Source organism: Moschus berezovskii, chromosome 12 (genome assembly GCF_049115385.1).
Source record: "Moschus berezovskii isolate FMDL1 chromosome 12, NW_MosBer_1.0, whole genome shotgun sequence".
In the NCBI taxonomy this organism is placed as follows: domain Eukaryota; kingdom Metazoa; phylum Chordata; class Mammalia; order Artiodactyla; family Moschidae; genus Moschus; species Moschus berezovskii.
In genome coordinates, this window is record NC_142471.1 from 65,491,615 (window position 1) to 65,515,865 (window position 24,251).

The following is a 24,251-nucleotide window of genomic DNA, read 5'->3' on the forward strand; positions in this document are numbered from 1 at the left end:
ATAATAGCCTTTGTTTTGCTCAGGTTATGAAAGCAATAATGCTGATTGCAGGCAATTTTTCATAAAAATTCACAAGGAAGAAAATGTAAACTATCTGTAACCCCACGGCACCAATAAAACCACTTTGACATTCAGATGTAGTCCCGTGCAGTAATTTTCTATGTGTATATATGAAATTGGAATCCTATTGTCATATCTAGTTCTAACAAGGATTATAACAATGTCTTTTGGAGGCAGATAGAGGAGACATTTTTATTACAACTTGAGTGATGAAGAAAACTAAAATCCAGAGATACACATCTAATGGATGGAGGAGCTAGGACTAGAACCTGTGAATCTTGTCAGAGTACTAGGCTTCTTCCTGCTGCTTCCCCTGAGGCCTCCTCATTAGGCAGTGTTGTGCAACATCCAGCATCAGTGGGACGAGGGTCTATAATTGGATGCTCTTCTTCAGGGAAGAGACAGATTTAAGCTGATCCTGTGTCCACATCATGGTTGCGTAGTGCATAAAGAACAGTGTCTTAATGTTTCAAAGGGAAACAAGGATAGAGCAGCAAGGTTCTCATCCTTAATGGAGCTATGCAGATAACACTAAGATGCAGAGTTTCTTTCCAATAGCCATGTTGCTATGGGAACCACAGTTAAAGGTTCAATCCCACCATAGACTAGCGAGTTATAAACTAATCCATGACTACTAACTGTATTCTAGAACAACATACAGAGCGAGCGTTCAGTAAGTGTGCACTGGGCTGCAGTAAATGTTTATTGTTGTTCATAAGGGACAGTCAGCAAAAAAGAATGTTGTCAGTAAATGTAAATATCCCTGCCACTACACTCAGTATAGAAAAGGCTATCCGATGGGAACTTGTTTTCTATTTCATTCTAAGTAAAGGACTAAATTATAATCCCTCAAGTACAAACACACACCAGATTGTTAGCTCTACAGATGAGGGAACTGAATCTTATTTATCTGCATGTCCCCAGAATACCTAGCCTAGAGCCAGACACATCTCAAGTGTCAATGCTTTTTTGAATTGAATTATATCTGCTAGGTCAGCGTGAGAGTTAAGAAGATGTTGACTAGTAATTCACCATTCCTTTCCCTGAAAGCTCTGTAAATCAAGCTCTTAAAAAAAGCAGCAAGCTAAATTCCAAAACCCTTGCTTAGGAGAAATGCCCACGGCTGGTGGGGTCTGGACTATGTCCACTGAATGTGCAGATCTCTTCTGCACAAACATCCCATATTCCCAAGGGAGCCCATGACTGGTCGACAGGCTGTGGAGACTCACACGTTCCCTCTTTCCCAACGGCAAGGGGGTCAGGGGAAAGGGGTGGGAGTCGAGTGATGAAGCACTGCTGGACTAAATGTTCTCCTCTTCCCAGGAGAAGGAAAATCTCATAACAGGAGGAGAGTTGGCACTTCTCTAGAGGAACAGCCAGAAAGAACATGGGCTGTAGTGGAAAATGATCTTTTCTCAAAATAAGTTGTATTTTTTTTTTTAAAGAGCTACCTTCAATATTCTCTCTTCCCTTAGATTGGAATGGCCTTGCCAGAACTGGATTGGAATCCTACATACTCAGCTGACTGGGTCGGTGGAGTGGTAATATGGTATGTGAGTTGGGGGGCCATTAGGCTAAGACCCTATAACAACAACAATAGGAAACAGTAGTATTCGCTAATAAGCTCTTTTCTTGAAATGCTGAATTTGAAGGAACTGGAATAGAAAATACTGATTTTTCTGGGAGGCAAGCAAAAAATAACTTACTAATGCCCTAAACTCTTAACTCTGGAGACGGGAATGGCAATCCACTCAAGTATTCTTGCCTGGAGAATTCCATGGACAGAGAAGCCTGGCAGGCTATAGTTCGTGGGGTTGCAAAGAGTCGGACACGACTGAATGACTAACACACACAAACTCTTAACACTCTTGAAGATTTAATCACAATGTAAAATCCAAAGTTTTTATCGGCAGTGTTTGGACCTCAACTGTGCAAATCTCTGAAGTGGCAACCAGTGTGATTCCTAGGTGTCTCCATTACACATCCCAGGGGCCGGCTGGCAAGGTCTGTCAGATTGGTGCCCTGGTCTAGCCTAGTAAATTCTTTCCAGGAGACTTAGGACACACTCTCCCAGCTGCCAAGTTCTCTGCTTATAAGGTGCAGAATTTATTAGCCAAAAGAAAGATAAAAAGAAAGCCTGCTACCTTTTAAAGTTCTTTTACGTACAGTTTCTTTATTAGAGCTTGGTGTTTCCAGAAATACAGTTGCTCAGATCACTTAAACCTTTGTACTAAATCAATAGGACTTGTTTCAGCTTCCAAAGAACCTCTGTGCTGTTACTGCCTGTCAATCAAGGTGTCTCATGGTAAGCTTTTAAAGAAAGTCACCTGTATTATCTCTCATTTGGGGAGAACAAAATCACGAGAACTTGCATCTTTAACCTACAGCTGGCCATGCAAAGGTACAGAGAGATTCGATACACAATCCAGGTTTGTCCAGCTCGGGAACTCAAGACCGTCTAGTCACCCAAAGACCATAGGCTTTCTTCTGGCCTAGATTTTCTTCTCCCCAGTTCCTCAGGATGCCTCTTCCCAACTCTAAACCCAATTCTGAGACAAACAGTGGCCTCAGACCATATCATAGACGCCAAAGAGAGTGCTTCTAGAAATAGTGTGGCATGTTGAAAAGTAAATAACATTCTGAACTGAAAAATTCTGAGTTCCAGCTCTTACTACTTGTCTGACCTTGGATAAGTCACTAAACAACATCAAAGAACCCTAGTTTCTCTTCAGCAAAATAAAGGCACACTTATGTCACCTGGCTCACTTTAGAGCAATTATGTCCAAGAGCAGTTATCTTATTTACGTGTTTATATACTTTCCACTTCTTAGTATGCTTCACTAGACTATAAGCTCCAGGAATTCAAGGACCTTGTCTTCTTGGTTCATCACTGTGGCTCATTGTCAGAAATAGTGTTCAGCGTATAGTACATGATCAAGGGGAGTGAATGAGATTTGAATGTATTAAGGAAGGAATAAAGGAAAGAAGGAAAGACAGGAAAAAAGATGAACAGAGGGAAAGAAAGAATGTTTGGAGTATTACTGATGTGCTGTGTATGAAAGTGAAGTGAAAGTGAAAGTCACTCAGTCATTTCCAACTCTTTGCAACCCCATGGAATACAGACCACAGAATTCTCCAGGCCAGAATACTGGAGTGGGTAGCCTTTCCCTTCTCCAGGGGATCTTCCCAACCCAGGGATCGAACCCAGGTCTCCCACATTGTAGACAGATTCTTTACCAGCTGAGCCACAAGGGAAGCCCAAGAATACTGGAGTGGGTAGCCTATTCCTTCTCTAGAAGATCTTCCTGACCCAGGGATCGAACTGGGGTCTCCTGCATTGCAGGTGGATTCTTTACCAACTGAGCTATCAGGGAAGCCCACTGTATATGAAAGTGCCCTATAAAATTTTAAGTATTATCCACATTATTGGGCTTCCCTGGTGGCTCAGTAGTAAAGAATCTGCCTGCATTTCGGGAGATGCAGGAGACACAGGTTTGATCCCTGGGTCAGGAAGATCTTCTGGAGGAGGGCATAGCAACCCACTACAGTATTCTTGCCTGGAATGTCCCATGGACAGAGGAGCCTGGTGGGCTCTGGTCCATAGGGTCACAAAGAGTTGGACATGACTGAAGCAACTTAGCACTCATGCAAACATCCACATTTTTAAACATAAAACTAACATTTGATGCATTAATTATACCAGGATGATCTTTTAAGAATGTAAGTTAGATCATGTTACTTCCCTGCAGAAAACCCTCCAGTGACTTTTCATACTTACAATAAAAGTCAAACTCCCTTTAGCTTTCAAAGCCCTGTGTGATCTGACCCAAGCTGGTCTCATGTCCAACCAGGCCCCATGTCCAACCAGGCCCCATGTTCCTTGCCAGGCCCCCAGCACTGTAGCCCTCTTGTATTTCCTCAAACATGCCAACTCTGTTCCTGCCTTGGAATCTTTGTGCTAGCCCCTTCCCCTACCTGAAAGCCCTTCTGCAAAAATCTGCATGTCTGGCTCCTTTTCGTCGGTGGACTCTTGGCTTAAGTGTCACCTTCTCAGAGAAGACTTCCTTGTACACATGTTAAAGAAGCCCTCACTGACCCCCCTCTTACTATTTATTCAGTTATCTAATACTAGTCTCCTCCCCAGTGCCTGATGGTCAATAAATATTTACATTTGTAAGACATTATATTTGTTCAGTGCTTACATTTCATAAATGCTTTTCTAATCATTATTTTGTTCTATCACCACAAGTTTATGAGCTCAAAACAAACAATGAACAAACAGAACCCCCTATGGTTCCAAACTGAAAACTTCCTCTGTGTCCCTCCATACCCCAGCCCCCCACATGCTGAGAGAGGGGTATCCTGGCCTTGTGAATAAAAGCAACGGTTCCAGTCTGCTTTAGTATTTGTGACTTAATTGGAGTCGTGTACAATCAGAGATACAATAATTCCTAGTACGCTAACTAGAGGGATTCTTTCGAGACATGGAAATGGTGCTGTCAGGTGCCAAGCTGTTCTTTATTCTGGGCTTGGAGGCTTCCTGGTTAAGGGCTGGGGTGAGGGTGTTGAGATGAACACAGAGGGTGGAAATGGGCAGAGGGAAGCAAAGGGCAGGAATGCTCACTGGGTTCCAGCTGGGCTTGTTTACTGTGGACCCCAGGGCAGCAGAATTCTGTAGGAAGAATTGAGTCAGGGCACAGGAGCAGGCACTAGGGCTGGTACTATACACCCCTCCCCCAACCCAGGCTACCAGTCCCTCTGTTACATGAGGTGGAACTGGATCATCTCCAAGGGGAATCCCAGCTCTGACGTTCTATGGGCTAATGAGAGGACTCACCTTTTATCATGACCAAGATATCTGTAAGGAGGATAACTCACATAATATTTTTGATAAGCACAGCTTTTCTGGACTAAGTGGGATTTCTTTGATGAGTCAATAAAGTCACTAGACATACCCAGCTCTCTGCTCTTGCCATTCTTCTTTAGTCTCCCCTTTCCTCTGCTCTCCTAGAGTAGGTGACACCCTGGGCAAATCCCCTCATCACACAGGGATCAACATCCAGTATAAGTGCACTTAAGCCACCCTTCAAGAGATGGGTTTCTACTATATCTGATCTTGGACAACACTCTCCCATCTGCTTTCAACATGTTGCATCTGACGTTAACTAATGTCTCCTATTAACATTAAAAGAAAACAATCTGGAAAAATTCACTCTCAAGCAGAGTTCAAACAGGCCACAAGTAGATTTGGAATCTCAACTGCACAAGGTTTGTTAAAATAATAGTGGTAAACATATAAACACATATAAATGCATAAATGTGTATATGCATAAACTCATATGTACACACGTGTGTATATATTGGGGTACGTCTGGGATGTAAAGCTAAAAGTCTGTAAAATGGGTCAAAAATACTTCTGTCCAATTTGTGAAATTAATGAGTAACAGAAGGAGAAAAATTCTCCCAGTGGGGATCAGAGCACAATCAAAAGAACTGAAGGACATGGAATAGGAGTTGGGAATCTTGATCTTACACTTACTGGTAATGGGTTAAAATTCTGGTCCACAAGGTGATTGTATCCATGGTCAAAAAATGAGTGCCGAATCACAACATCAATGCCCTGATTGGCCAGCATTCCTAAAGTGTTCAACCATCTGAAAAGCAAGGGGGAAAAAATATTGATACATTTAAAATCAATACATTTAAAAACTCTTATTCATACACTTTGCTGGCCCACTTAATGATAATTGCTTAGTTCTCTGTCTTTCCTCAGATGGTATGAGCTCATCAAGAATAGACACGTTTTAACTTTGTACCCCAAACAACCATCACAGTTTCTGGAACACTACAGGTACTCAATAGTCTAAGTTGAAACTGATCTGGATAAAATTAGATTCTAGGATTTTGAGAATCACCATTTACATACTAGTGACAAATCATGCATAGCTATGATTCCCCAAATCTGAAATAATACGGAGCCCCAAACCAGTGACCTTTCTAACACTAAAGACCACTGCTAATTTTTACATTATGAATGAATATTATTAAAATATTTTCAAATCTTTTCCACATTGACAATTATATTTTATTCTGATAAAACTAACAAATACCTACTGATAATGAATCACATACAACACATACACAAACACAGTAAAATGCGAAGACAAAAGTTATAAATCCAAAAGGAAATCTGACAAAAATATAGTAGAACCATTTTGTTACTGTTGTTCAGATTGGGACATTGTAACCCAGGGAACTGAAAATGCTTTTGGAATATCGCATGGCTAAGCTACTTGTCCTTCTTATTTTTGTTCATTTGGCAACACTGCGAAATCAGGAGAACAGGTTTAGCTTTGCTTTAGCCTCTGAGACACAGTTTTAGCTGACCTGTGGTAGAACTGTAAGAATTCTGGCCTGACGCCTCCTAAGTCAGTGTTCTCGCCACTGAAATAGCACAAATACAGTAGGTTCTAACAAATAACAAGTATTTCTATGTACAAACAAGTTTGTCTTTCTCACCCTTCTATCCCCAGGCTTACGGAATGAATGAAGAGACAAAATGGTAAGTAAATACATAATCATATATATGTGAATCCCTATCTCTAGTGGCATCTAGATGTCAATACTTGTATTTGTACATGTGCTAAGATCCCATTTGTTCATTCATTTATTATTCATCCAACAATATGAATTCATCAGCTGTAAATGCTAGATCTTGCTCTTAGCATTAAGAATAGATTTAAAAAAATGCCTGTGAGACTACATAAGTCATTTTAAAGGACTGGGTATGTAAATAACTACCTACACATTTACAATAATGCTATCAATTTCCTACTTGTGACCTCTACAGAGCCTAGCACAGTGAAATATAAAGAATATATATTCAACAAATAAACACTAATTAGTAAATCTGAGTTTTTTTTGGATTTTCTTCTGAGAGTATATGGGTAGTTTTTGAAGGAACTCTAAAGGTTGGGGGCAGGAGGAGAAGGGGACGACAGAGAATGAGATGGCTGGATGGCATCACCAACTCGATGGACATGAGTTTGAGTGAACTCTGGGAGTTGGTGATGGACAGGGAGGCCTGGCGTGCTGTGATTCATGGGGTCGCGGAGAGTCAGACACAACTGAGCGATTGAACTGAACTGAACTGAACTGAAAAAGAGAGGGAAGAATATTCATTCTCCTCTTTAAACCCACATCCTATATGCACATCCCAGGCCTAGGGAATTAACAAACGACTATGGCCAGAGCCCCTGCTTCTCCATAGCTTTTCAGAATAGAATGGTTAGTTCTGGAATTGTCTTCATCTTCTCTGTAATAATAAGTCTCCTGAGAAGGGGAAATAAATGGTGTTCCATGTTGCTCTTTTATGCTTAATTAGTGAAAAGTGGCAAGATAATTGGTGCATCTCACCACGGATGCTTCTGTGGCTATTATTTTCTATCCAACACACTATTGAATATCTATCACATGACAGACATGAGTAGGTGCTGCAGACACAGCAGTATGCCAAGGGTAGGGCATCAAAGAATCTCAAAGTCCTGACTGGGAAAACTACCCTTGCATATTGGCAGCAGAGAATTCTAATTATGCATGCATGTGAATGTGTCCTGGTAAGCTTATAGTTATGCCATATATTGAAAAAGGGCTATAAAATGCCTTCTTTCCACCTCCTTGCTAGCCTTCTGGAGCTTCCTAGAATGCTGTACAATTTTTTTTTCTCCAGGAAGCAATTTATGCTCCTTGGAAAATTGGACTCAAGGAGCATGTTTCTGGGTACTGCCAGTAGAGCTTACAGCCAGTGGATGATAAAAAGTTAAGAGAGAAGACCAGGAGCAGAATGAGCTGGTTTTTATTTGATCTGTCAACCAAGCATGGAATATCTGAACTACACCAAAATCTAAACGATGTTAATCTGTGTTCACAAAAGTGACTGTGGAGATCTATGGATATTTAGCTGATGCTAGTGAAAAGGCAGGTCTCTCTCTAGCTCTCTCCATGATGGTCTGTGTTGTTTCTCATTTCACATCACTCTCTAAAGGGAAGAATGTTCATGAAAACACTCAGTACAAACGGACTACTTGCTAGGCCCTGCAGCTGAGTTCTTCTGAGACCGCTAAGCAAAGGCCATATTCTTCTGATTCAAGGGGCCTCCAGCAGCCAACTCGACTGTCATAGTGAAACCTGCTGAGGAGAGGTATTTTTGAAAGAAAAGGCTCACAACGAACAACCTCTCTGTGCCGCTCCATGGGAGGACACAGGGCTGGAAGACCCCAGGCATATCATGTAGACACTGACTCATTATCTTCATCTGCATCTGCCAGGATTCCATCTTAAAAGATATTTGCTTGACCAGCCTGATTTGCCCTTCACAAATGTAATAAAGAAGCTGCCTTAATGGAGAGGAACTACAGCTGTATAATTAGAAGTGGCTGTTAGTAGTGAAATGTGTAGTTGAGGACAGAGCTGCAGTTCTTAGGAGAATCTTGTTCAGACAAAAAACCAGGAGCACAGACTAGATTGGACCAGAAACAGGTCACTTGGTCAGTCTGTGGTCCTGAGTGGTTTGTCCCTGTCACATGACAATGGCAGGCCAGGCAGAGGCCCTTGAGCTTCTGGCTTAAGTTGCTCTCCAGATGACTGCAGTAGCCTTCAAATTCATTTTCCTATCTCTTGCCTCTCCAAACTGGTGCAAACTATCAAACCCAGTGTTTTCAATACAGGTCAGATCTCTGTAGGACCTCTCCCCTCCTCTGTAATCTTCAATGGCTTGCCACTGAGTATAGAATAAGGCTTCATATTGCATCCCTGGTTTTCAAGGTCTTCTATGATTTAGTGGTAAAACTGTGTCCCTAATCATACCTGGCCTTCCCAAGTGGCATTAGTGGCGAAGAACCTGCCTGCCAATGCAGGAGACATTAGAGACTTGAGTTCGATCCCTGAATCAGGAAGCTCTCCTGGAGGAGGGCTTGGCAATCCACTCCAGTAGTCTTGCCTGGAGAATCCCATGGACAGAGGAGCCTGGTGGGCTATAGTCCATGGGGTCGCAAAGAGTCAGAACAACTGAAGTGACTTAGCACGATCATACCCCTGCAGATACTGAGGCTTTCCCACACTAATCATGTTCCCTCACAATGTTCCTTGGGCTTCCAGGTGGCACTAGTGGTAAAGATCCACCTGCCAATGCAGGAGACATAAGAGATGTGGGTTCGATCTGCGGTGGGAGAGATCCCCTGGAGAAGGGCACAGCAACCCACACCAGTATTCTTGCCTGGAGAATCCCATGGGCAGAGAAGCCTTGTGGGCTAAGGTCCATAAGGTCGCAAAGAGTCAGACACAAATGAAGTGGCTTGGCACAATCATACCTTCATTAACCCCTGCAGATACTGAGGCTTTCTCACACTAATCATTTCTCCTCATAATGTTCCTTCAGCTTAGAGTGCTCCCCACTACCCTCGCCAACAACCTTCACCTATAGAAATCAGAGAAATTTCTCTATGTTCCACTCAATTGCCTCTTCCTCCGCAAAGTCCTTCCTGATACTCCCAGTCAGAAATTCTTGATTCCTCTGTATGTCTATCCCTTGTGTGGACAGACCATGTAAGGAAGGAAGAGAGATGGTATAATTTAATGGCAAAAATGTAGGCCTCTGGAGCAGACTGCTATAACTTGAGTCCAAGCTCTGCCATTAATTAATAATCACATCTATCTCACTGGGTTCTTATAAAATAAGGGCATCTACTACACTGGTTGTTAAATCATTAAATATGCACAAAGCACTATTAAATATGCCCTCGGCACGTGGTAAGCACTATGCAGTTAAAATTATGATGATGAAACTTACCTCAGATAGTTTTTCTTACCCTCCATCTCTATTCCTCCAGTTGTCTAAGTTTCTAAAGGGCAAAACCTCCCTCTTATTCTTACCTATCTCCCAGGACTCTAGTGAAAATTACAAGAAAAAAATGTATGCTGTCTGTACTGTATTTTGCACTGTAGACATAAAATAAAACTTATTACTATCTACTTATTACTAATTACTTATTACTAATCTTATTACTAATAACTACCATTATTATTCTTGCTCTAATGCCTATACCTGAGATCTTATTATTTAGACAAATCCCTAATCACTGTTTGTTGAGTGTTTCAACACATTTACAAAGAAACGGATGAAGAATTTTCAGTAGAAAATGAACCACCACCCCATCCAAAGGGCAGAATAATAAGCAATTTCACTGTCCTTTCCTCAGTGCCCTTGGGAGTGAAATTGCAAGTTCTACTCACAAGAATCCTGCAGCATAGGAATCTGATAGATTGTTTGTGCCTCCAGCTGAGGTGGTCACAACACCTTCAAGCCAAATCTTCTTTCCTGGAGTGTATGTGTTAACCACCTGTTCACACAACAAAAGCAAAAGGAGATAATGAGATTTTAAAAAACTGTTCCTAAATGAGAAGGACCATACATTTTCTTAAAGTTCCTCTGATCCTCTGCTCCCAGGTGGTCATGATCTGTGCTATTTTCATGTTGATACAGCCCATACAGCTGGCACACACACACACACACACACACACATTAATATTGATACATGTCCACTCAAAGAAATGACCATTTTTTTCTCCTAAGTGAACCAAAGGAACATTGTGACAGGAGAACAAGTGCATATTCTAGAACATAAGTTGACTGCAACACCCTTCACTGAAAATTAATAGTGGAGGTCAAACTGGAATGCTGTTAAAGATTGAAGAAGAATTTCCCCTTGCACCTAGAAGAAAGTGGTCCTCTCCCTCTTCTTGACACTGCTCAGAGTGCCCAACCCAAGGGGAGCTGGAAATACTATAAATAAGAAGGCAAGAAAAATACCTTAAATGATTGGAAAACAGAGTCATATAGTGAAAGTAAAGGTCTACAGTAATGATTCCCCTTAAAACATTCATGCTTTTGATAAACTTTGTGTTTCCTTTAAGATTAACTGGAGCTGAGTAATACATTTCTGTTTTTCTTTTTTGCCTTTGGCGTCTAGGATATTCAAAGTTTAATTTTTGTTCAAAGACAGATATAGAGATGATTAAGGCAGTTAGAGAAAAGTGGTTTTGTTAAACAAAACAAAACAAAAAGGTAAATAGTATAAGATGATGAACCTTGAAATCATTAAGCTAAGTGAAAGAAACCAGACACAAAAGGCCACATATTATATTCATTTATATGAAATGTCCAGAACAGTCAAATCCATGGAGACAGAATGTAGATTAATGGATTTCTAGGGTTGGAAAAAGGGAAAGAGAATGAGGGGGGAAGATGGGGAGTGACTACAAATAGGTGTGGGGTTTCTCTGGAGGATAACGAACATGTTCTAAAATTAAATAGTGACAGTTTCACAATTTTGTGAATATACTAAAACCACTGAATTTCAAACTTTTAAAGGGTGAATTTCATGGTATGTGAATTGTATCTCAATAGAGCTGGGTGTGTAACATGTATCATTAACAATAGGAGAGGTAGACCCTAATAGGTAGATAACTGATGTGGAAAGGGGAATAAATCCTGAAAATCTGGGGTTCTACCACATAGCGGCCATGAGACGCTCGGAGAATCATTATCTTGGACTTCAATTTCTTCACCAACATCTAAAATAACGTATTTGGAGGAGATGAAATCAAAGTCCTTTCTAAATACAAAATGTCAAAATGTATCAGTATTTTGTAATGCTTGTGCAGGTCCCCTTGGCTGCTATTCCCCAAAGGTCAAGAGTAAATTTGATTATGGAAATTAAAATAACATAATAAATACAGGAGACAAAAAAGCCAGATTTGGTCATCTCAAAAATAAAGATCTTGGCTAGAGGTAAATACTGGGAATGGTAGAAAAAAGCCACAGGAGTAGGTGAAATTAGTTAAAGGGAATATTTAAAATTATACTGGGCTTCCCTGGTGGTTTGGTTGGTAAAGAATCTGCTTGCACTGTAGGAGACCACCTGCAGTAAAGAATCTGCTTAAAATGTAAGAGACTCAGGCTTGATCCCTGGGTCAGGAAGATCCCCTGAAGAAGGAAATGACAACTCACTCCAGTATTCTTGACTGAGAAATCCCACGGACAGAGGAGCCTCGCGGGCTGCAGTCCATGGGGTTGCAAGAGTTGGACACAACTTAGCCACTAGACCACCATCACTACCAAAGAAGGGCTAAGGCTGTCTATGCAAAAACATGAAGACATTATCAAATGGATTTATTCATTCATTCAGTAAATATTTATTGAGCACCTGCTGTATGCCAAGCAGAATTCTAGGGGCAAACAGTGAATGAAACACAAGTCTCTGCTCTCATCAGCGCATATTTTAGTCAAGGGGAACAGACTGACAATAAACACACAAACATAAATTTAGAAATAGGAAGTGCTAGGAGGAAAATAAAATCAATTAACCTGACAGAAAGTGCCTTGGAAGGAGAGGAAGGTTGATGTTTTAGATGAAGGTCAGGAAAGATCCCTCTAGCACCTGTATATAAGGACTTCAGTTAAGCTCCATTAAATGAGGACTTGATTCCAGAAAATGGATGGATGTATAAATTGCTGTGTACACAGGACTCATCAAGGACACAGACACTGTGTAAATAAAGTTCATTTGAATTCCCTTCGGACTTGCAGGAAGATTTGGAAGGAGACAATCTAACACTTCTTATAATTAGTGAGGCAGAATTGATTAGCAGTTAGTGGTCTGCACACACATTGTCTGGGTTGGAATCCTGATTTCATCATTGACGCACTGTTGACCTTGCTGTGCCTTAATTTCCTTAGCTGTAAAATTAGAATAATAAATTGCATTTTTTTATATTTAAGTGACCTAATATTTGTAAAACATTTGGAAAGGTGTCTGGCAAATGATAAGCTCTTAAAGTAAAGCAAATGTTACCTAGATCACTCTCTTTGTCCAAAGTACATGAGATTGTGATTGGCAATCTAACATTAGAATTGGTTGCTTTTATTTGGATATGTTTGTGGTGCTAGGTAATAGACCAGATGTGTGCTAAGTAGCAGGGAAAGGTCTATTTAGAATTTAAAATCTACATGGATAGCTCACATTAATGCAATTAGCATTCAGAGTAATTTGTTTATCCACACAGCACAGGAGCAATTCTTGTCATTTTCTAGAGAAGCTATTAATATATGAACAACAACAACAACAAAAAAAAAACACACACAAGGAGAGAGTGCTTTGATACAAAACCAAGCCAGTTATATGAAATGTTATATGGCAGAGAAATTCCTAGAAAGCATCAATGTTAGAGGTTCTGGGGGAAGTTGGTATGAATCAGCAAGGATTTTCTGAGCGTTTACTGTTTGGGACATGGTGAGAGGCTTAATGAAAATTGCGTCTACCATGAGACAAGAAGAGGTTATCATAGTAATGTGTGGGGGAGGTACTGAGGTTGGGTGCTGGTTGGACCTAGAGAGGAAATTAGTATGGGCAGAAGAGGAGAGGAAAAAAATCAGGAAAAACAGATGGAACCAGCTGCAAAATTCCCTTAGAAAGTGAAACGCTAAGAAACTGAGGGCTATAGTTCAACACTGCGGTTTTCTGAGTAAATATGATTCCCCCTGTGCTAGAAGAGAGAAAATTGGAGGACTGCAAAGAACAAGGGTACAGTTCCTGAAGAAAAATGATGTGCCAATGAAGGTTATTTTAAGGAACACATTGTCTGGGGAGGGAGAAGTACAAATGCCCAAATGCTGAGATTATTGAAGTGAAGGGAGAGGGGAGCTGAATGGTTGGCTCCCTTTCAGCAGTTTTTTTTATCCCCCACAGACTTCAGCTCTTAGGCCCATGTGGACAAGGGAGCTTTGAAGCACCCACAGAACAGCTCTGCAGATTGCCAGTGGCTGCTCCGAACCCTTCGGCCTGCTGGGGGCAGGGTGGTAAGAAGGGAAACCCTCCAGCTCCCTCCCTCTCATTTCAGGGGTTGAGGACATCAGGACTGTTCTGTGTGGCTATAATGAAAGAGGAGAGGTGAGAGAGAAAAATAGCTTTGATTTTTTAAAAAGTTTTATTTTCCCTACCACTTTGAATATATATACATATCTTAAAGAAAACAGTAAAAAATAGGAAAATAACCATTTCTGTGGCACATTTGCAAACCTGGGCTTCCCTTTCCTGTCTCTCCAAAACTGTGATTTGTCTTTAAAAAAGACTCCTGAGAGCCTGGTTTCAGCCACTGGCTATGCAAGTAATGGTAGCCTTGTAGCAGCAGACATGTTGTTTATGGTTATCCAAACCCAACACCTTCCTTAATGAGAAAGGAAGCAATAAAACAGGAATAGTGGACAGGCCAGCTGGGCTAATCAGGCCTGGCAAGAGGCCCACCCTCCAAAGGAAGCTGGAGTCCATTAATTCCAGCATCTCATATAGTTGGAAATCAACCTTCCCTAGGACTTCAGGAAAGGCAGTAGTTCTTTTAGCAACCAGAACTGGTCCCCCATGTCACTGGTTAGAAGGAGCTGAATAGCTTTAGGAAACTTCTTAAACTTTCCTTACCCATGGACATGGCTCTGCTTGGAGGTGCTCCTGTCTCTTTGTTCCTTATTGTATTCATAAAACATCCAGGTGAGAGCTCAATAATGTTCCAATTTTTCTTTCCATTCTTCTTGTGTGTTTTTGACTCTAAGCTCCCTACTATGTTAGATGAGGACAAAATCATTCCTTTCTGCCCTCTCCTTTCTTACTCACTGTCCCCTTCTGAGTTCCGGATCTCATCCTTTCTCCCTTCGAATTCCTGCAAGGAAGACCTCCTTCTCAAGATTTTCCTCTACACTGCTGCTGTCTTTTAACCAGCTTCACCCTAGCTTCATAACCTCCATGGCTCCTCATTACCAGCAGCCCTCAATCTTTCCCAGCATCAGGGTCTTTTCAAATGAGTCAGCTCTTCGCATCAAGTGGCCAAAGTACTGGAGTTTCAGCTTCAACATCAGTCCTTCCAATGAACACCCAGGACTGATCTCCTTTATGATGGACTGGTTGGATCTCCTTGCAGTCCAAGGGACTCTCAAGAGCCTTCTCCAGCACCACAGTTCAAAAGTATCAATTCTTTGGCACTCAGCTTTCTTTATAGTTCAACTCTCACATCCATACATGACTATTGGAAAAATAATAGCCTTGACTAGATGGACCTTTGTTGGCAAAGTAATATCTCTGCTTTTTAATATGCTATCTAGGTTGATCATAACTTTCCTTCCAAGGAGTAAGCATCTTTTAATTTCATGGCTTCAGTCACCATCTGCAGTGATTTTGGAGCCCAGAAAAATAAAGTCAACCACTGTTTCCACTGTTTCCCCATCTATTTGCCATAAAGTGATGGGACCAGATGCCACAATCTTAGTTTTCTGAATGTTGAACTTTAAGCCAACTTTTCCACGCTCCTCTTTCACTTTCATCAAGAGGCTCTTTAGTTCCTCTTCACTTTCTGCCAGAAGGGTGGTGTCATCTGCATATCTGAGGTTACTGATATTTTCCTGGCAGTCTTGATTCCAGCTTCCTCCAGCCCAGCGTTTCTCATGATGTACTCTGCATATAGGTTAAATAAGCAGGGTGACAATATATAGCCTTGACATACGCCTTTTCCTATTTGGAACCAGTCTGTTGTTCCACGTCCAGTTCTAACTGTTGCTTCCTGACCTGCATACAGGTTTCTCAAGAGGCAGGTCAGGTGGTCTGAAAGCATGTTAAACATGGTGAAATGGTGATGGGAACGACTGATCCATGGGATATGATGCCAACTGCTTTATTTAACTTATTATCTAAGACCCTTCATAACTACCCCTTAGCTGCCTCTTCTCCTCTCCCTCCCCACAAGACCTGAGGTTCACCGCACAATGGACTCACCATTTTTCAACTACATGATCTTCTTTTAGGATTTCATTGATCACTTTCTCCCTTACTCATTCATCACCCATGTTGTTCAAGACATTGTTTTTTTCATGGCATATTTCTAATGTGATCTCATTTGTGAAACTTCTCTCAAAACTTCAGAACTTCAGGATATTAATTCTCTCCTCTGGCCTCCAAAGTTCTTTGAATCTATCACTATCCTTGACCTTATTATACTGAGTTGTAATTTTCTGTTTGCCTAGCCATCCTACACCATAAGCAGCTTGAGAAAGCCATATTTTTTCCCATTTTGCATGCCTTATAGAATGTCTGTCAGTCACTTTGCTTATTAAATACTTGTTAAATAATGAGACAATGAAGTAGTTTAGTTGTTAATAAATGAGAGAGGTAATATTTTACCAATGGAAAGGCTGAATATCAGAAAATATAACTAATAATTTCAGAACCATAAGAACAAACATTAAATTCTCACAGTTTCAGCTCAGAACTCTGTTCACTTTATAACCAAATTTTGTTGTTTGAGGAGACCTAGAAGCTTCTGGTTCACTAAACAGACTCCATATTTAATATGTTCTTCTCAGGTAAGACAAGCTGAGCTATTCTGAGCTCTGTGATTCCAATATCTCATCACACTCTTTCTGATTTATTTCTTCTGTCTAATGTACTTCCTGTCAGTTTCATTAATTTTTTTTTCTGTATAATTCCTTTTATCATCTCCCTGTTCCGGAGTGCCGTATTTGCCCATTTTCTTTTGGTATCAGATCAATTTTTAATTTGTGGCTTCTGTTTCTGTGTCATTTTTAGGATTTAAAATTGCATTCTCTGCTCTTGTTATCTCAAACCACAGAAAAGCAACTGAGTGTAATTGCAACTAAACATAAAATTAAAATAAGAAAAGGCACAAAAAGGAAAGTCACAGAGGAGACAAGGAAATTATGAGCATATGCATGAAAATGAGGAAGAAAGTTTCACAGTACCAAAGCAATGACTATGTTCAAGAATAAGCACTTGGTGGAAGGAAAGACTGGACAGCAGCCACCTGCACATAAATTACTCTTCTTCCCATCTCCAGTCCTTTTCTATGACTAACCAACCCCCCAGGCTTACTGGACTGTCTACCTACTGACAAGTCCTACTGGCAAGTTTCACCTGCCTCAGAGGCAATTTCCTCTTGCTCAGGACAAACCCTGCAATCTCCCTACTTCCATATGGAAATGTTAGACAGTCACCCCAAGCTGCCTTCTCCTCATGAAGAAGATTTTTGCTTCAAGGAGCAATTTGTTCTGAGGGCTAGTCCCTCAATATGTCCTTAATATACTCATTGCCTTTCACACAATAGGATCTCACTCTACGCTGGCCAAAAACTGTGTACATGAAACATATGAACGGAGTCCAGTGAATGAATGCAAATCACTCCCTGAAAATCCTTGTCCTCTTCCACTCTCTAATATTGTGATAATATTATGTACCACCTAATATTGTAGCACCCAACTTTCATTCAGCCCTCACTTCTAGAACACCCACCTCAGATTATATCAACTGACTGAGGTCAATTTGATATTCTCTCACCAAGAACATTCAGCATTCTTTTTAAAAAGGTTTCCTAATCCTGGGTGGTCAGGAATACAAATATTACATGGGTTACAAAATTAATGGTCAGCATGCATGGGAGATTCAGAATGCTATATTGGATACAGTGTGGGCCTTGGAATTAGGAGTTCTAATTTTACTACTTAGCAAGTGTGACCTTCAAAAAATTTACTGGGTTCTTCAATGGATTGGTAATGTCTGATGCACTCAGTGGATGGCATTTGTAACCTAAAAGGTAATACAATTACTATAGTTCTGTAAGTTGTTGATGCATTTTAATGGTTTTGAAATAAGAATGTTTTCCATCAAAAGAAACTAGCCAGCTGTTTACTCTCTCCCTCCAGCTTTTATTAAATTTAAGGTTGCTGTTATTGTTCAGCCACTAAGTCATGTCCAACTCTTTGCGACCCCATGGATGGCAGCATGCCAGGCTTCTCTGTCCTTCACTACCTTCAGGAGTTTGCTTAAACTCATGTCATTGAGTCAGTGATGCCATCCAACCGTCTCAACCTCTGTCGTCCCATTCTCCTCTTGTCCTCAGTCTTTCCCAGCACCAGGGTTTTTTCCAATGAGTTGGATCAGGTGGCCAAAGTACTGAAGCTTCAACTACAGCATCAGTCCTTCCAATGAATATTCAGGGTTGATTTCCTTTTGGATTGACTGGTTTGATCTCCTTGAAGTCTAAGGGACTCTCCAGAGTCTCCTCCAGCATCACAATTTGAAAGCATCAATTCTTTGACACTCAGCCTTGTTTACAACTCTCACATCCATATATGACCACTGGAAAAACCATAGCTTTGACTATAGGGACTTTGTTGGCAAATTGATATTGATATATCAAATTGATATATCTTTGTCTTTTAATATGCTGTCTAGGTTTGCCATAACTTTTCTTCCAAGGAGCAGTTCAGTTCAGTTCAGTTCAGTCGCTCAGTCGTGTCCGACTCTCCGCGACCCCATGAATCACAGCACGCCAGGCCTCCCTGTCCATCACCAACTCCCGGAGTTCACTCAAACTCATGTCCACAGAGTCGGTGATGCCATCCAGCCATCTCATTCTCTGTCGTCCCCTTCTCCTCCCACCCCCAACCTTTCCCAGCATCAAGCAAGTGCCTTTTAATTTCATGGCTGCAGTCACTGTCTGCAGTGATTTTGGAGCCCGAGAAAATAAAGTCTGTCACTGTTTCCACTTTTCCCCATCTATTTGCAATGAAGTGATGGTACTGGTTGCCATGATGTTAGTTTTTTTAATGTTGAGTTTTAAGCCAGCTTTTGCACTCTTCTTTTCCACCCTCATCAAGAGGTTCTTTAGTTCCTCTTTGCTTTCTGCCATTAGAATGGTATCATCTGCCTATCTGAGGTTGTTGATATTTCTCTCAGAAATCTTGATTCCAGCTTGTGATTCATCCAGCCCAATATTTCACATGATGTACTGTGCATAGAAGCCAAATAAGCAGTGTGACATATACAGCCTTGTCATACACCTTTCCCAATTTTGAATCAGTCTGTTGTTCTATGTCTGGTTCTAACTGCTGCTTCTTGACCTGCACACAGGTGTCTCAGGAGGTAGGTAAGGTGGTCTGGTAGTCCCATCTCTTTAAGAATTTTCTACAGTGTGTTGTGTTCCACACAGTCAAAGGCTTTCACATAATCAGTGAAGCAGAAGTAGTTTTTTTTTTAATTCTCTTGCTTTTTCTATGATCCAATGTTAATTGTTCAATCATGTCCAACTCTTTGTAACGCCATGGCTGTAGCCCAATAGGCTCCTCTGTCCATGGAATTCTCCAGGCAAGAATACTGGAGTGGGTTGTCATTCCCTTCTCCAGGGGATCTTCCTGACCCAGAGACTGAACCTGGGTCTCCTGCATGCAGGTAGATTCTTTACCATCTGAGCCACCAGAAAAGGCCATGGATGTTGGCAATTTGTTCTCTTGTCCCTCTGCCTTTTCTAAACCCAGCTTTTACATTTGGCAGTTCTTGGTTCAGATACTGTTGAAGTGTAGCTTGAAGGATTTTGAGCATTACTTTGCTAGCATGTGAAATAAATGCTATTGTATGGCACTTTGAACATTCTTTGGCATTGCCTTTCTTTTGGATTGAAATGAAAACTGACCTTTTTCAGTTCTATGGCCACTGCTGAGTTTTCCAAATTTGCTGGCACATTGAGTAGAGCACTTTAACAGCATCATGTTTTAGGATTTTAAATAGTTTAGCTGGAATTCTATCGTTGTTTTTATTTAAGAATCAAGGAAATATAGTTCACAGAATGACACTAAGCAAAACTTTGAAGCTTTTTTTGTGGTAAACTTATCTTTCCAGCTAGATTCCCCTATTTATCATCAGTGTCTTATATCTGAAAGAGAAGAGCCAAAAGTCCCATTGGGTCATATTCTCCCATTTTCAGATGCATAGTCAAGTGGGGTCACAGACACCAATTTACTGGGAAGCTCATCAACTTCAGCTCCCTATTTCCCCAGGCCTCTGTTAATGTCCGGGGAAGGACCCTAGTAATTTGTTCATATGGTCAGATATATTTCTAAAACATGCAAATTTGTTTTCTTTTTCTTAAAGTGGTCCCCATTATATAAGTTGCCATCCCCATAAAACTTAGAATCACACCTGGATGTCACTTAAGGTATCAGTGTGGCACAGTTTGTGTTTAGGGTCCTCTGTCTCGAGTTCTCCCTTGGCCTGTGTTTCTCTTCCCCTCTATCCAAACTTGCTCTTGGGAAGGACAAATACCATATGATATCACTTATAGGTGGAATCTAAAACATGACACAGATGAACCTACCTGTAAACCAGAAGCAAAAACATAGACAAAGAGAATAGACTGGTGGCTTCCAAGGGGTGGGGGCTGGGAGAGGGATTCATTGGGAGTTTGGGATTAGCAGATGTACACCAGTATTTATAGAATGGATTAACAACAAGGTCCTACTGTATAGCACAAGGAACTATTCAATATCCTGTGATAAACCATAATGGAAAAGAAAATGAAAAAGAATGTATATATGTACAACTGAGTCACTTTGCTGCACAGCAGTAATTAACACAACATGGTAATTCAACTATATTTCAACAAAATATTTTAGTAAAATAAAATTATTACAGAGGAAATAACCTTGCTTTTGGAAAAAGATCATCTATTTTATATTAAGGCCTTAGTGTGATTTTAAATCAGTGTAGTTTACCTCTCCTCGGGTTATTTACATTCTGTGTTCTCCCGCTAAAGTAGAATCAAAAACTATTTTTCTAAAGTGAAGTATCTGGCATTAGCAAACTGACTAAAATGTTACTCAGAGTCACAAAGAGACCTTTCTTTCACCCTTAAAGACATACCCAGAGGAAGCTCTCCTACTATGCCTACATATAGGCATAGCCCAATTGTGTGCTGTGTGTGTTAAGTCACTTCAGTCATGTCCAACTCTTTGTGATCCTATAGACTGTAGCCCATCAGGCTCCTCTGTCCACGGGATTCTCTGAGCAAGAATACTGGAGTGGGTTGCCATGCCCTCCTCCAGGGAATCTTTCTGATCCAGGGATCGAATCCATGTCTCACATTTCCTGCATTGGCAGTCGGGTTCTTTACCACTGGCACCACCTGGGAAGCCTCATAGTCCACTTATGGTTGTCTAAATCTATTTCTATCTATTCAACACAATGCCACAAAATTAGTAGTGAATTAGATTCTTTTGGATTTGAATGGCAGAGATAGCACATCCAAATGTGATGAGACAAAGATTTACTTTGCTTCTTCCACACTTCTACCACCATTTTACTCTGCTCATTCACCTTTCCCTCCCTAACTGTCTCCCTCTAATCTTGACTGAGAGCCTGCTAAGTGATAGGCACTGTGTTAGGCACTGGCACATTGAAACAAGCATTCAGCATGGGCTTTCCTGGTGGATCAGACAGTAAAGAATCTGCTTGCAATGTGCGAGACTCAGGTTGGATCCCTGAGTCGAGAAGATGCCCTGGAGATGGAAATGGTCATGACTGAGCAAATTAAAAGATGCTTACTCCTTGGAAGGAAAGTTATGACCAACCTAGACAGCGTATTAAAAAGCAGAGACATTAGTTTGCCAACAAAATCCATCTAGTCAAGGCTATGGTTTTTCCAGTAGTCACGTATGGATGTGAGAGTTGGACTATAAAGAAAGCTGAGCGCCGAAGAATTGATGCTTTTGAACTGTGGTGTTGGAGAAGACTCTTGAGAGTCCCTTGGACTGCAAGGAGATCCAACCAGTCCATCCTAAAGGAAATCAGTTCTGAATATTCATTGGAAGGACTGATGTGAAGCTGAAACTCCGATTCTTTGGCCACCTGATGTGAAGAACTGACTCATTTGTAAAGACACTGATGCTGGGAAAGATTGAAGGCAGGAAGAGAAGGGGACGACAGAGGATGAGATGGTTGGATGGCATCACCAACTCAATGGGCATGAGTTTGAGTAACTCCAGGAGTTAGTGATGGACAGGGAGGCCTGGCGTGCTGCAGTCCATGGGGTTGCAAAGAGTTGGACACGACTGAGCGACTGAACTGAACTGAGCAAATATAGATAGATGATTGAATGAATCAATCAGTATATCAATCAATCAAACACTGATTTTTTCCAGTGGTAATACTACTGTTCTTAACCTACTAATGTGTTTTCATTTTCGGTTTTCTTCATTAGAGAAGGTTAACATTGTCATTGTTCTCATTTTCCTTTAATTGTGCCTCCAGTTATTCTATGACCTTTAAGAGTAACTGTTATTCTTCTACTATTTTCCCCTTTGATATACTTTGATACAACTAGTAGGTAAACCAGAGATTGACTGAGAAAAATGTTTCCATTTTAATCTGTTCATTACTTCCAAAGGATTAAATACTTGTCTGTCTTACCTGCTTCCATGATCCTACCACAAAGATATACTGGAAAAAGTGCTATAATGTTACTGCATCTATTGAGATTTCAAAAGAATTACTCTTTATTATTATAAGCAATCACAAATAATGATGATATTAACAAAAAATATTGGCTTCCCTAATATTTGAAATTTCCCTTCCTTTACAAACTGCAGTAGATATATCCCACTGTGGGCTCCTGTAGCACCCTAAATTCCACTGTTATATGAGTCATTGCATCTTACTATCATTGTTTGTTTCATTAACTATTTTCCCACTAGACAATAAAGTCTGTGAATATAACCACCATATCCTTCTTGCTCATTGTTTTATCCTCAGGAGTTTGGAATACCCAAGAATGTTATAAATAGTTTATAAATGAAGGAAGGAAGGGAAGAAAGAAGGAAGGGAGGAGGGAAGGAAAATTTCAAATATTAGGGAAGCCAATTGTTCACTTTATTTAGTATTCAAAATGCAATCATAAGGACAGTATTTTTTAAAATACTTCCCTTATGACTGGGATTTCACCAACTCCTTCCTGTGCTTATTGAATTGCTGAAAATAATATCAAAAAGTGTTATTTCCTCCTATGATTCCTCTAGGAAATGAAGACACAAATCATAGAGTCCAAGTGACTTGAGCCAAAATGGTTCATCTTGGTTCTTATGTTATTGTTTTGGAGTCTGCCCAGCTATCCACACTATACCATCTGCACTGTATCCTAAACATCTCTCACTTTCCCATCGGACTATTGGCTGCATCGGGAGATTCTCAACTCTTTCCCTTGACTCATCTCTCAAAGTACAGACAATTATTCTCATTCTAATCTAAAGGAGCAAGTGTGTTAATCACCCAAACAAGTGGGTTGTCCAAACACTGTCTCTGTCTGGTTTTCAAATGCATCATGTAGATTTTCATATAACCAGAATTCACCCACTGCTCAGAAAACTGAACATTCTTAAGTGGCAGTCCAAATTTGGAAACCACAGCTGTTTTTAGCAATTGAGTCACTGTCTTTCAGGTGCCAAAAATATCACCTATCATATTCTCCAGGGTTCAAAGAAAGAGGAAAGAGGAAGAAAGCAAAGAACAATTTGAGAATAAAGGTAATGTGAAGTTTCTCCAGTAAAATGAATTGTTATTAAAAAACAACCATAATAACTGAAACAACAATAATTGTGGCAATAAGAACTACCATTCACTAGCAATGAACAAATCAAGGTCTCATGTGATTTTCCTAATCTCCTTAAGAGGGAAGGAGGATAGTACAATGGTCTCTATCAAGTACTAGTGTCCCAGGAACTGTTGTGGATATCAAAATCTGCAGTTGCTTAAGTCCCATATACAAAATGGTATAGTGTTTGTATTATAACCTATGCACATTCTTCCATGTATTGTACTTTAAATCATCTCTAGATTACTTCCGTTCCGTTCCGTTCTGTCGCTCAGTCGTGTCCGACTCTTTGCGACCCCATGGACTGTAGCCTACCAGGCTTCTCCATCCATGGGATTCTCCAGGCAAGAATACTGGAGTGGATTACCATTTCCTTCTCCAGGGGATCTTCCCGACCCAGGGATCGAACCCGGGTCTCCCACATTGGTGGCAGACGCTTTAACCTCTGCCTAATACAATGACAATGCTAGGTAAATAGTCGTCAGTACCTGGCAAATTCAAGTTTTGCTTTTTGTAACCTTCTAAAATTTTTTTTTCTTGAGTATTTTCGATCTGTGTTTGGTTGAATCCACAGATGCAGAACACACAGATACAGATGGAGAGGGCTGACTGTGTTCTTCACAACCTCATTTTACAGGTGAAGAAACAAAATCAGAAAG

At 40.6% G+C, this 24,251-nt stretch overlaps 1 protein-coding gene across 1 annotated transcript in view; it reads right to left on the reverse strand.

Moving 5' to 3' along the window:
• HPSE2 (heparanase 2 (inactive)) overlaps positions 1-24,251 on the reverse strand; it is a 714,911-nt gene that overhangs the window by 147,614 nt on the left and 543,046 nt on the right. Inside the window, exons 8-9 of the mRNA XM_055424904.2 lie at positions 10,351-10,457; positions 5,600-5,714 (exon numbers count right to left, since the gene is read on the reverse strand). Coding sequence (XP_055280879.1) covers positions 5,600-5,714; positions 10,351-10,457 — 222 coding nt within the window. The remainder of the gene's footprint in view (positions 1-5,599; positions 5,715-10,350; positions 10,458-24,251) is intronic.